At 37.3% G+C, this 12,801-nt stretch overlaps 1 protein-coding gene across 4 annotated transcripts in view; it reads left to right on the top strand.

The window, feature by feature from the left end:
* Nucleotides 1-12,801, top strand: part of EPHA3 (EPH receptor A3) — a 389,454-nt gene that overhangs the window by 249,167 nt on the left and 127,486 nt on the right. For all 4 annotated transcript variants that reach the window (XM_043892614.1, XM_043892612.1, XM_043892611.1 and 1 more), the window contains 2 exons: nucleotides 6,280-6,435; nucleotides 7,131-7,466. In XM_043892614.1, coding sequence (XP_043748549.1) covers nucleotides 6,280-6,435; nucleotides 7,131-7,466 — 492 coding nt within the window. The remainder of the gene's footprint in view (nucleotides 1-6,279; nucleotides 6,436-7,130; nucleotides 7,467-12,801) is intronic.

Genomic DNA, 12,801 nt, shown 5'->3' on the forward strand with positions numbered 1-12,801 from the left:
TATTTGAGAAGAGGAAGTGACCATCCCAACTACCTCATCAAAATTGGAGATGCCTGGTCAGTAACTTTGAGATAATACCTATTGAGAAGAAAAGACTAGATTAAAACCTACATTTCCTCTTTCCCAGTCTAGTGGTCTTACTGAAAGATTGCTGAAAAGACCCAGAAGTGTTGGGATATAGAGGCATGAAATCAGGGAGTTTCTTAGTGAAAATAACAAAAATGTTGTGTTACAAAGTGTCTTAGCACTTACACTCTTTAATTCTCAAGTGAGAAGACCCATTTCTAAAACAATAGTGCTGTGTGGAATTAATAGGTCTCCTCTTTAAAGCTAGGATTGTGAATTTTATCACTGTGACTGGACACCGTAGAATGTCTAGGTCATCTTAAGAGATCAATACATGTTTGTTTTTAGAAAGTAAATAAATGAAATCCAAACATTATCTGAACAAGCCTGATTCCTGGTAAATCCATGATGATATCCAGTAGGATTTGAGAAGGTACTATCTCCCATTTTTAATGATTAATTTAGTTTCATGGATCATCCAACTTTGCTTCATCAAAGCCAAGGTTTCCTGCCCACAATTACCTAGTTCGAAAATTTCCATTACAACAAGGAGATCAAACATCTTTGGGACAAGAAAATAAAAGGTCAGCAGTTTGCCTCAACTTAAAAGATCTTACACTGTTTAATCACTCTTTGGTTTTTTACTACCCTGAGGCAGAAATCTATGAATAATTTTAGCCGTGTTTGACTAACAAGAACATGTACTACTGGGTTATCTGAGAGAAAATGTAAATCAGGTTTCTGTCATTTTGGCAGCAGGCTTTGAATATGTGTATTTCCACTTCAGTTAAGTGTTACTTTAGTAGCTGGCCAACACAGGGAAAGCCTTAACTATATACAGAAAAGTGAAAGTGAAGTCGCTCAGTCGTGACCGACTCTTTGCGATCCCATGAACTGTACTCTACCAGGCTCCTCCCTCCTTGGGATTCTCCAGCAAGAATACTGGAGTGGGTTGCCATTTCCTTCTCCAGGGGATCTTCCTGACCCAGGGATTGAACCTGAGTCTCCTGCATTCCATGGAGATGTTGTAACCTCTGAGCCACCAGGAAAGCGGCATATCTCAGAAGTTTTTATTTTTTTATTTTTTTTAAATTTAAAACTTAAAGTTGGATAAATCTGAATTCATATTAATTTTTTTACCATTAACTTACCATTATTGTGTGTACTCTGTTCTTCGATATTCTGTAATAAGTTGACCAAGACGTCCTTTGAATAAGAAAGGTAAATAAAACACGTTAACATACCTACTTTCTTCTTTCCATTTCTTATTTCTACGTGGTGGCTCAGTGGTAAAGAATCCGCCTGTGATGCAAGAGACACAGGTTCTTTCCTGGGTCAGGAAGATCCCCCGGGGAAGGAAATGGCAACCCACTCCTGTATTCTTGCCTTGGAAATCCCATGGACAGAGGAGCCTAGCGAACTAGAGTCCATGGGGTTGCAAAGAATCAGACAAAACTTAGTGACTAAACCACAACTATCACCACCACTTCTTACCTGGGTTTTATTTTTTTGAATACTGAACCTTCTCAGTTTCTAAAGTAATACATAATGGGAGAAACGTGCACATTGTTGCATTAGCAATTTTACATTCAAGGGAGAAAAGGAGATACTTTTAAATTACAATCATTGTTTTCCCTACCATAAGCAAAGATAATAAAACATAAGTATTTACCCCCTTTAGAGGTAATTTCAAATTTTTCCATGAGGATTTAGGAATGAAGAAAGTTTAATAGAAAGATAGGTATTCAAGCACAGGTGAATTTATTACAAGGGAGGGAAAAAGTTTGAAGTAAGTATATTATATAAAGAATTTCCCCTTATAAATTTAAAGGTAATGGTTCTTACCAGTATAATAATTTTATTAGTGAATATAAACCTTTCAGTCATACTCTCAAATTTGCTGAACAACCTGAGTGAAGAATTTAGAGATTCTGTTTGTATCAAGAAAAGGAAAATTTACCTGTATGCCTCCCAAATATTGTGGGTCACCATGTTCTTAAAGTTGGCAGTCAATATCTGCCCTTTCATCAAAAGTACAATTGCTCACCTCCCATAGTAATGTTATACTTCAATTAGATAGAAAATCCTGGAGAACAAGAGAACATCTGCCTTTCTGAAATGAGGTCTTACTAGCAATATATGACAAAAGACTTGCATTTGTTTAACTAAATGTTCTGCATTAAATTTTTTAGATGACTGTTCTCCAATGTCGTACCACCAGCCTAAATTGATCAGAAAATAATTTGCTTTAATGAGTGATTTACGTAAAATTAAAAGCAGATTTGTCTTGCTTGTTCAGCCTATCATTGAATTTCTTTTATATCTTGGGCATGCTATTATTTCTGTTTGCGCTTCATTTGTTTATTCTGTAAAATAAGATTAATATCTACCTTGATTATTTCAATAGAACTCTTGTGTGATTCAATTGAGATGGTACATTTGAAAGTTCTTCATAAAGAGAAAAAGTATCTACATTTAGGTTGTTACTGTAGAACCTATCTTTGTACTCAGGATAGAGTTATCCTTCAATGAATATCTGTAAATAGATGATTAAATCCTATCACTTATTAAATCCAGGTAGCTACCATGTTCCAGAAGATGGAGAGTAGAGTCTGTCCCTTACTGTGCCACCAAACACCCTGGATTTTCAGATGTAAAACACAGAGATTGACCATTGTGCTTTCTTAGGATCTTTTTAGTTCCATTAAGCTATGATTCTGTATAATTAATACATCTCAACTGAATTCTCTTTGTCTTTTTTTATCATTTACAAATGCTTTCTGCTGCAAGACAAAGAAAGCTTGACCACAGTGACAAAAAACAGGGTGTTCCTTTTCAGACATTATAAGAAATCTTGAGATTGGTGCTTGCTTGGCAAGCAAAAGCAGGGTATACATCTCTCTAAGTTTCTTGGCTTATAAGGTAGTGTCTCCTGTAACCATTATGCCCATAATCAAAGTTAGAATAATGCAGATTGAGTGGTTTCAGTGCATCTGAATCATCTTGCTAGAAAAGAAACTGAAAGCTTTCGTCAGATTTCTGTTTGTATCTCTTTAGCCATCTCTTTGACCATAACTTTGGCCATCCACCCCAATTTGCAATGAAATCTGAGCTAGGGAGTACTTGGCAGAATGCAGTTCTCAACAAAACCAGGATTCTGTTAACAATCAGAAAACAGGATTGGGATACAGAGTACTTAACCAACTGTGCCCACCATGTTCCTCTACTTAAGAGTTTATCTTTTCATGTTGTGATCCATTTGTGTATTTAATCATGCTTCTTATAGGCCAACTCCTACTGTCTTTTCATAATCTTTCTCAAATGGGATTTCTTCTGTGTGTTTCTTCCAACAGCTCAATCAGAATGAAATACTTGCTCCAGGTGACCTGTGTTCTGTAAATTTCTGTTGCCTGCTTTCACACAGCAAAGGCATTTTTGGAAGGGACAAAATTAGGGATACAAAGTTAGTATCTTCAAGACTAAGAAGGAGCCTGGACAAAAGTTAATGACTGACAGATATTTATTAAACTGCATTGGCTCAGATGGTAAAGCATCTACCTGCAATGCAGGCATCCCGGGTTTCATCCCTGGGGCGGGAATATCCCCTGGAGAAAGGAATGGCACCCCAGTCCAGTATTCTTGCCCAGAGAATTCCATGGACAGAGGAGCCTGGTGGGCTACAGCCCATGGGGTCGCAAAGAATCAGACATGACTGAGCGACTAACACATCTTACCTACCCTAATTTTACTGTTCTCATCTCCAAGGTTATTAATTACTCAAAATTAGATCAAGTCTGGTTATTAGCTCAAGTTATATTCTTAACTTCTAGGCTTAATAACTAGCTACTTTCAATACTACCAGAAATTCTGTGTTGTGGTGCTGTAGCTAAGAAGTGATTATATGACTGTCTTGTCTTGTCTTTAAGTATCACATACATAGCCATTTATAATATTAACAAAAAATGATTGAGTGTTTGGTGAATACCTTTATGCTAAATGTTGTAAAAACCATAAAAGACTCAAACAAAAACAAAGAGATAAATTTACAAGCAAACAAAACAACAAAGTACGTTGGAACACTGCAACTTAATCTTTTAGAGACTCAGCAATGCCCTCTTTGCAAATTCAAAGGCACTCAGTGATGAGCTAAATTGAAACCAGAAGTTAAATGCATAATTTGTTTAGACTTTATATCATTTCCCCCTGAGGCAATATGACACGAGATATGAGGGGACCTTCCTAATCAGTGTTTAAGGACAATGTTCAAACTTTAAAATCCTAATCTAAGTTTGGTTAAGGCTTCTTTTGTGACTCAGCTGGTAAAGAATCCACCTGCAATGTGGGAGACCTGGGTTTGATCCCTGGCTTGGGAAGATCCCCTGGAGAACGGAAAGGCTACCCACTCCAGTGTTCTGGCATGGAGATTTCCATGGACTGTATAGTCCATGGGATCACAAAAGGTTGGATACAACTGAGCAACTTTCACTTCACTCACTCAAGTTTGGTTCAGTTCAGGTCAGTTCAGTCACTCAGTTGTGTCCGACTCTTTGTGACCCCATAAATCGCAGCACGCCAGGCCTCCCTATTTGAGTGGCTCTCAATATAGAACCAAAAGTTATTCAATTTAATGGAATATGATCCTAGAGTAGCCATTCTTAGTAGGAATTTGAAAACAGTAAGACTGGGTTAATGATTACTGTCATTTTGTTGTTTGTTGTTTAATTGCTAAGTCATGTCTGACCCCGTGGACTGTAGCCCACCAGGCTCCTCTGTCCATGGGATTCTCCAAGCAAGAATACTGGAGTAGGTTGCCATTTCCTCTCCAGGGGATCTTCTCTACCCAAGGACTATTATTTTAAGTTATTCTAATTTTTTGCCTTGTCAATGTATTTTCCTCGGCAGTGCTATCTCCCAAGAAGTGTTCAGTACGAAGATACACTATTATACAGTATGTTATCTTTCAATATGCATTTAGTGATTATAAAAGTTAAGATTTATTCATACAGGTTTTATTTAAAGGTAAATAACCTGTTATTCACAATATGAAGTTGATATTAACAATTTGGAATTCAATCATAAAGATAGTCTATAGGGTCTATTCTCTAAGTGCTTTAAGCCATCAAATCTCAGTGTAGCTTTTAAATTGAGTTTTAGAGACTTAAGAAATTACTGGCTTCCAAAGATAATCTAGAAGAAATTAAAGCTAAAGATCCTGAATTTCTTCTTCAAAGGAATGTCAAGGGATTTTTGTTAGGATTTTCGCTATGATTTCAGTTTTCACTGCAATTATGAAAATGAACCAAATGAAACAGTACATTTTAAATTTTATATCAGATTAAATGAAAAGACTATAGTGGAGACATTTCTGTAAAAGTTGTAAAGAGATGGTGAATTCTAAATGGGCAGCTGAATTCAATATCTGGTAACCAGTTCATTGAGCTAAAAAAAAGAAAGAAAGAAAGAAACACACATCATTCAGAGATACTACCAGGAAGAAAGATAACATGATTATTTTAAAAAGCCTTATTCTAGTAAATATTCACACGTATATTAGTTTAAATAGAAATTATACCTCCCTGTGTATTTGAGATACAAATTAGGAAATATATTAAAATCTCTATTTTAGGCCATTACCAGAGAAGTTAAGGGATGACACCGTCAAGAGAGAAAAAAAAGTCATAGATCAGGAGATCCATATATTAAGAATCTTAAAATATAGACAAAGCCATGATTTCTTCCTTCAGTTTACAATGCGTGAGCATAAAATTGTTTATACATCAACTGATTAGAAAACAAGTGGGTATGTGATACAGTGCTAACTACAGAGCAGAGTCTGTGCACATTGCATCATGTTTAAAAAGGAAATGGCTGCATGATGACATGGCTTTGCTTTATTTTCTCCACAAATGGTCCAATGCCAAGTAAAGCTGTGAAAACATGAACTGGAAATTTCATCACACTCTAGTGCCAAAATCATCTAACTCTTGTGGGTTTTTTTTTCCCCCCTTAACATTTGGTGCAAGTACAAACATATACATGGAGAAACTATATTGGGCCACATTATTTGCTTCCGTGATTTCTGGGAGGGAAAAAAAAAATGGATTTTATTCATAATAAATGCATGCCCTAGCCTCCTGAAATATGTTTGATGTATTTTCAAGGATCCACTTTCGAATTTATCACAGAATTTTAAAAGAGTCATTTTGTTTGTAGCTTGTCGACCAGGTTTCTACAAGGCTTCAGACGGTAATATGAAGTGTGCTAAGTGTCCACCTCACAGTTCTACTCACGAAGATGGTTCAGTGAACTGCAGGTGTGAAAATAATTACTTCCGAGCAGACAAAGACCCTCCATCCATGGCTTGTACCCGTGAGTAGTTTTGCTGCAACCCATGCCTCCATGTTTGTTTTATTTACTTTTTTCTTCTTCTTATTGTGTTTTTTTGTTTTGTTTTGTTTTTAGCGTTTGGCCCATTTCCTTCTGTTATCCATGTGCAAATTAAAAGCTTTCTCTGCTTCACTCTTCATGCTTGGCTCACCACAAACGCAACATTTATCACACAGAATGAATTAGTTTTTAAATCACTTCTTACAACAGGACCCCTAGAAAGGAAAAAAAAAATCTATATCTTGTTTTAGATCTTGCATTATTTTGACAGGGTAGGGGAGGTTATAGGCATGGGATTTGCGTTTTTACTTTTCTGTTCCCTCTTGTTATGTGTTGGTCATAGGTCACAGGGAAAAAGAACTAAGATTTATAAAACTAATACTAAGATTTTCATAACTATTCACAAGGGCATTGAATTTAGTAGTAGATTCCTTCCTTGGACTTTGTGAATGCATCTTGAACCTGGAGTCCACACTCCCCCGTTCATAGGTTGGGGAGGACCGTCCTCTGGAATCCATGTGTCTATAATCTCCCAGATCCTCTAAGGACGAATTAAAAGTATAAAATAAAAGACAAGATGGTTATTTACCTCTTTCAGTTCCATTGTAAATTATCTATTTCCCTTGTAGTAGAAAACCAACGTGAGGCTCATTAATCTTTGTTGAACTACTTTGCAGGACCTCCATCTGCACCGAGAAATGTGATATCTAATATAAACGAGACCTCGGTTATCCTGGACTGGAGCTGGCCCCTGGACACAGGAGGCCGGAAAGATGTTACCTTCAACATCATATGTAAAAAATGTGGGTGGACTGTAAAACACTGTGAGCCATGCAGTCCAAATGTCCGCTTCCTCCCTCGACAGTTTGGACTCACCAACACCACGGTGACAGTGACCGACCTCTTGGCACACACTAACTACACCTTTGAGATCGATGCCGTGAACGGGGTGTCAGAGCTGAGCTCACCACCAAGGCAGTTTGCTGCCGTCAGCATCACGACCAACCAGGCTGGTGAGTACATGCTGGGCGCTTCCTCTCCTGCCATCTCAGAGCCAAGGAACAGTTTCAACAGAAAAGAGTGGAAGAAAGGGCAGGCGGAAAAAGATGTGAAAAGGATATTCTCTTCTATCACTTTTGGACAGTTATGGTACATTAACTAGCTCAATTTCATTCTTCAGAGTGAGAATAAATCATATTTGTTAGATGATTTTCAACTAGTTTAATCCACCGCTTAACAATTTGAAAGCTTTTTAATATTTGGAGCTCTGGAGATAGTACTTGTGGGGCTCCTTGCAACGTTTCCATATTTTCAAGAATTAAACAGAACATTGGCTCAAGCTTGGAAGAACATATACAGGATATTTAAAGCTATAAATATCTTTACCATAGTTGTAATTTTATCAGATCTGTGTATAGTTGATCAGTTATTTTATGCTCCCCAGAAGCTCTGAGTAGTATAGATCAGACAGTTAAAACTCTCTGGTTAATTAAAAAGAAGAAAATAAATCCAGTTTATTTAATAGGCACAATTTGTATCTTAAAATTAAAAATATGGAATTTGAGGAGAAACTGTTAAAAAGAGATCTTGCTGGAAAACAGTTTTAATCACTGATATAAAAAATTTCCAGGTATACATTTTTTGGTGATTTCACCAACTGTATTTTCCTCTGACAATCTTTTCCTAATCAAAAAGAATAGCTATAGTGCCCGATCATAAGCAAAGGGCTTTTAATGTAGAGTGGAAAAATTAAGCACACAAATGTCTCACTTTTTCCTTACATCCACAACATTTCTCTTTTCTTTACAGTTAGTAAATCCTGTAAATTTACTCTTCAAATAAATCTTCGATCACTCTTTAAATCTTCTTTTTGTGATTTTATTTATTATGGTTTTTTTTAACAGTATGGTGTCCAGAATTGTTGATGGGGTTTTAGTTGTGATTCTCTCAACCATATAGAAGAGTTACACTTTGTAGATATACAGAGATTCACCAGTGATATCCCTTTAAAATAAGGCAATCATTTTTCAACAGTGATAACTAGGATGAATGAATAAAATGAAATCAACAAAGCTCATGCAAAATTAAGCTGATAGATATTTATTGTGCATAACTGTTGCCATAAGATAGCATAATTAGAGATACATTTCAAGCAATTCAATTCAGAGATATTATTGTATAATTTTCATGCAAGCAAAGAAACATTGGAGCCAGAAAGCGGGGGAAGGAAGAAAAAGGATGGCACTCTGAGGAGGCTTCAACCAGAACTGCAGACCCTCATGTCTGCTCCCAGGGGCACTCTCCCTGAGCTGGAAGTTAGGGTTGAATGTAAACTCAGCTTCTTTTCTGCATTTGGTTTAAATTATGGAAGTCCCCCAGCTCTCAAGCAAGATTTGTTCTTTGCTTTGAAGATATGAATACTGAATGTCAGAAGGAATGAGAAAGGAAAGATGACTACATTTTATCAGCTAGAAGAGGTCTTAAAGCAGCCAAATAACTAGCCGGGGAACTCGTCACTTTCTTTCACTTGTCTGACTCAGGGAATTTAGTTAAACTACCAAAGTACAAAAGTAGTATATCATCAGGATTAATAGCCAGCAAGTATGCACGAGTATGACTTTGCTGGTGGGTAAGATTGTATACTTCTGTCCACACTGGTTAGAAGCAGGTCCAGTTACTTCTGTAGGTGAGCATAGAAATGCATCTGTACTTGTTAATTCCTCAAGTGCCCTGAGAGGGCCCCTAAACCCAATATATCAGGTCCCCCATTTCCTTCCCCCATAATCTAGCAATCAAGGGATAAATCTTGGCCTTAGAGGCATTACTATATCAGTACCTCAGGTCCCCCTTCTTCCTCTCCCTTAATCCAGCAACCAGAATGATAAATCCTGGCAGCAGAGAGGTCTCTAGATCCCTGTGCTGGAACTCTTCCAACTTGACGGCTCCATGTCCCTGCCATGCCAGTTGACAGGTGTTTTGAATATAACACCTGGCAGAGTCCATGTTTAAATGTGTCTCTTTCTGCTTCTAAACCCCTCTTTAGTTCCCACATTTCTTTCTAGTCTCCTATACTGATGAAATTCTTATAATATTACATTGTCTCATGGTGATAAATAAAGTTTATTTGTGGAAAAGACATGACTTTTTAATCAAGTGCACTTAATCATTATTTTAATCTTCCTTACTGAATCTGTAATCTCTCCCACTAGAAGGTAAATCTCAGATCAAGCAGCATATGCTTTTGTTTTGCTTCAGTTAGTGATATTTAAACTTTGTAACTAATAATATTTAAAGACTTGTAACTTAGGTTTATTTAACTGTCCTCCATGAGAGAAAAAACAGATGAGTAATGTTGTTGCTATGTATCACATGATTACAGCTTCTCATATTCAATGAATGCAGGAATTTTAAGAAATTATAATTATGTGGCAAATGGCTTTCCTGAATCCCATATTTTACTCTGATTTACTACCTTGTTTAAAATAGGAGCATCAATCTGTGTTATAATTATCTCCCAAGTCAAACAGAAATGTATAAAAACAAGCAAGCGCTCCTTGCTTCCTATCTTATCATTGACCTCTGGCTTTCTGACAATGCATTTATCAGGAAACTAATAGTTCCAGATATTTACAGTGAATGAATCTATGTAAAGTGGCAACCAAAAGCAGGCCAAGACTTTAAAAAATGAATGGGGTTGATACTTTGGCCCTCCCAGTAACAAATCACTGGGTAAGACAAAGATTCAACAGGAATGAAATCAGTTACTTTTCCTAACCTCACTCTCATTTTTCAGAAAAATCACAAATATGTCTACAACATGTACCATGAGGCATTGTATATATTTATTTCAGGTAGTCTGTGTCATTTTTGTGCCTGGGGAAGAAGAGGTCTTTGTTCCATCGTTAAATCCCTACGGTGAGATATATAAGCAAGATTAGAAGCAATGCCAGTTCTCCAGAGTGTTTCATTGTTTTGCTTTATTTTTGCTCTTGTGAAGGTTAATGGACTTGTAGCCTTGAGAAATGAGCTCCCTAACTCTAGAAAGATATGGCTATGACAGCTATGATGCCTGGCGTTTAAATTCCTCCTATCCTCTCTATCTCTGACATGGCTATAAAGGGGAAACGTGAATGTGTCCTTTTTAATTTAGTTTGTGAGATTGAATTTGTTGATTTTTCTCTTGATTACATTGTAAATGCCATGTGATGACCACACGATAAGGCACCTTCTAAATTATAGAGGATTATGTTGTAAATTCGGATGTGAGCTCCCAGCTCTTAATACTTTCACAAAGTATGTCAGTGAGATAAAAAGCATGGTCTCTACATAAAGATTATACCCATGAATCCATCACTCAAACATGTACAGAAAGAACTGCAGATTGCAGAACGAAAATCTGTAAAGTTATACCTTGGGGTAAATTGCTACTTCTTTTTACTTCTTCGAATGAGTGTATTTACCTTTCAGTTCTGGAAAAGTCATTCCACTAGTGGAATATTTGTCTGTTTATTCTCAACTTGCATCATAGAATCAGCCCTTTCCCCACCAGCTATAGCATGTAACAATCTCAGACAAGAAGAGGGGACACTAAAGAGAATATACTGGCTTTCAAGTTTTGAGATCCACCTTACCCCCTTTTGTAAAAACTGAGATCCAAGAAGCTTTTTCAATTTTTTAATCAAGTTATCAAACTTCTACTTAAGGCTCCCAAATCCAACTCCAGTTTCAACTTCATTCTCATGTTCTTTCTGTCATTCTATAATTCATGCCATATAGCTACAAAAAGAAATGCTGTCTTTGAGAGAGAGGGGGACTTTCCTAGGAAAATCTGCCATAACCTATGCCACCTACAATAAACTTAGTCTTTGCTTCTCAGTCATTTATCACAGAGTTTCTTAGGGGTATTCTGCAACAGAACTTATTTATCATCTCCACTTTTCCCCAAATTTAATCTTATCCCTTGCTCCCTCATTCTACACAGATGATTTTCCCTCTGAGACATTGTGATTTATAGCAAGAAATATATATTTGGTCTTGGTCCCAATTTATGGCACAGAACTCCTAAAACTCTTGGAATTTCCTAAGTGATAAGAGCAATAAAGGGTATTTTGTTATACATTAAAAACCCCTTTCAGTCATAGTTGAGTTTACCTTAATAAGGTGAAATTTGGAAGTTCACTTTGGAAAGCCCCTAAGGGTGGCGGCTATTTGCCAGGGGAACTGACCCATGATTAGAGAGTTGGAACTTTTAGCCACTCCACTCCTCAACTTTGCCTCTGAGTAGGGTGGAGGGGCTTGTTGTTGTTCAGATGCTAGGTCATGTCCAGCTCTTTGGACTGTTGCACCCCATGAACTGTAACATGCCAGGCTCCTCTGTCCTCTACCATCTCCCGCAGTTTGTTCAAATTCACGTCCATTGAGTTGGTGATGCTACCTAACCATCTCATCCTCTGCCTCCCTCTTCTCCTTTTGCCTTCAGTCTTTCCCAGGAGCAAGATCTTTTCCAATAAGTTGGCTCTTCACATCAGCTGGCCAAAGTATTGGAGCTTCAGCTTCAGCATCAGTCCTTCCAAGGAATATTCAGGGTTGATTTCCTTTAGGACTGACTGGTTTTATCTCCGTTACAGTCCAAGGGAGGGCCAGAGATAGAGTTTAGTCATCACTGGTCAACGAGGTAATCAATCATGCCTATGTAATGAAGCCTCCTTAAAAACTCAAAGGACATGGTCCAGAGAATTTATGGGTAGATATGTTGTTAGGTAACGTGTCTGGATAAAATTTTGAAATTATCTGCCCAGTACCTTGCCCTGTTTCATCTCTTCATCTGGCGGTCCCCAAGTTGCATTCTTTTTTGTAATAAAGTGTAAATCTAGGAGGTAAAATGTTTTCCTAAGTTCTGTGAGCTGCTCTAGTAAATTAATTGAACATTAATAGTGGGTCATGGAAACCTCTGATTTATACCTGGTGGGCCAAAAGCACAATAAAATCTAGACTTGAGATTAGTATCTGAAAGGGGGATTGGGGAGGTCTTGTGGGACTAAAGCCCTTAACCTGTGATGCAAACTCCAGGTATTTAGTGTCAGAATTGAAATTAAATCGTAGGACACCCAACTGGTGTTGCAAGATTACTTGGTGTGGAGAAAATCCCCACACATTCGGTGACCACAAGTGAAGTATTGTGTGGAAGAGATACACAGGAGTGTGTTTTTCTGCTTACACTGCCTGACTTACTAAGACCATAAAGTTTAAGAGGGAAAAGAAAATGCTATCTCACTGGCTTTTCTAAATCTTATCCCTCTTGTTGGTACCCGCTAACTCCCATTGACTCCTGATTCTAAAGAGTGTGCT

This window comes from Cervus elaphus, chromosome 31 (assembly GCF_910594005.1).
Source record: "Cervus elaphus chromosome 31, mCerEla1.1, whole genome shotgun sequence".
Lineage (NCBI taxonomy): Eukaryota > Metazoa > Chordata > Mammalia > Artiodactyla > Cervidae > Cervus > Cervus elaphus.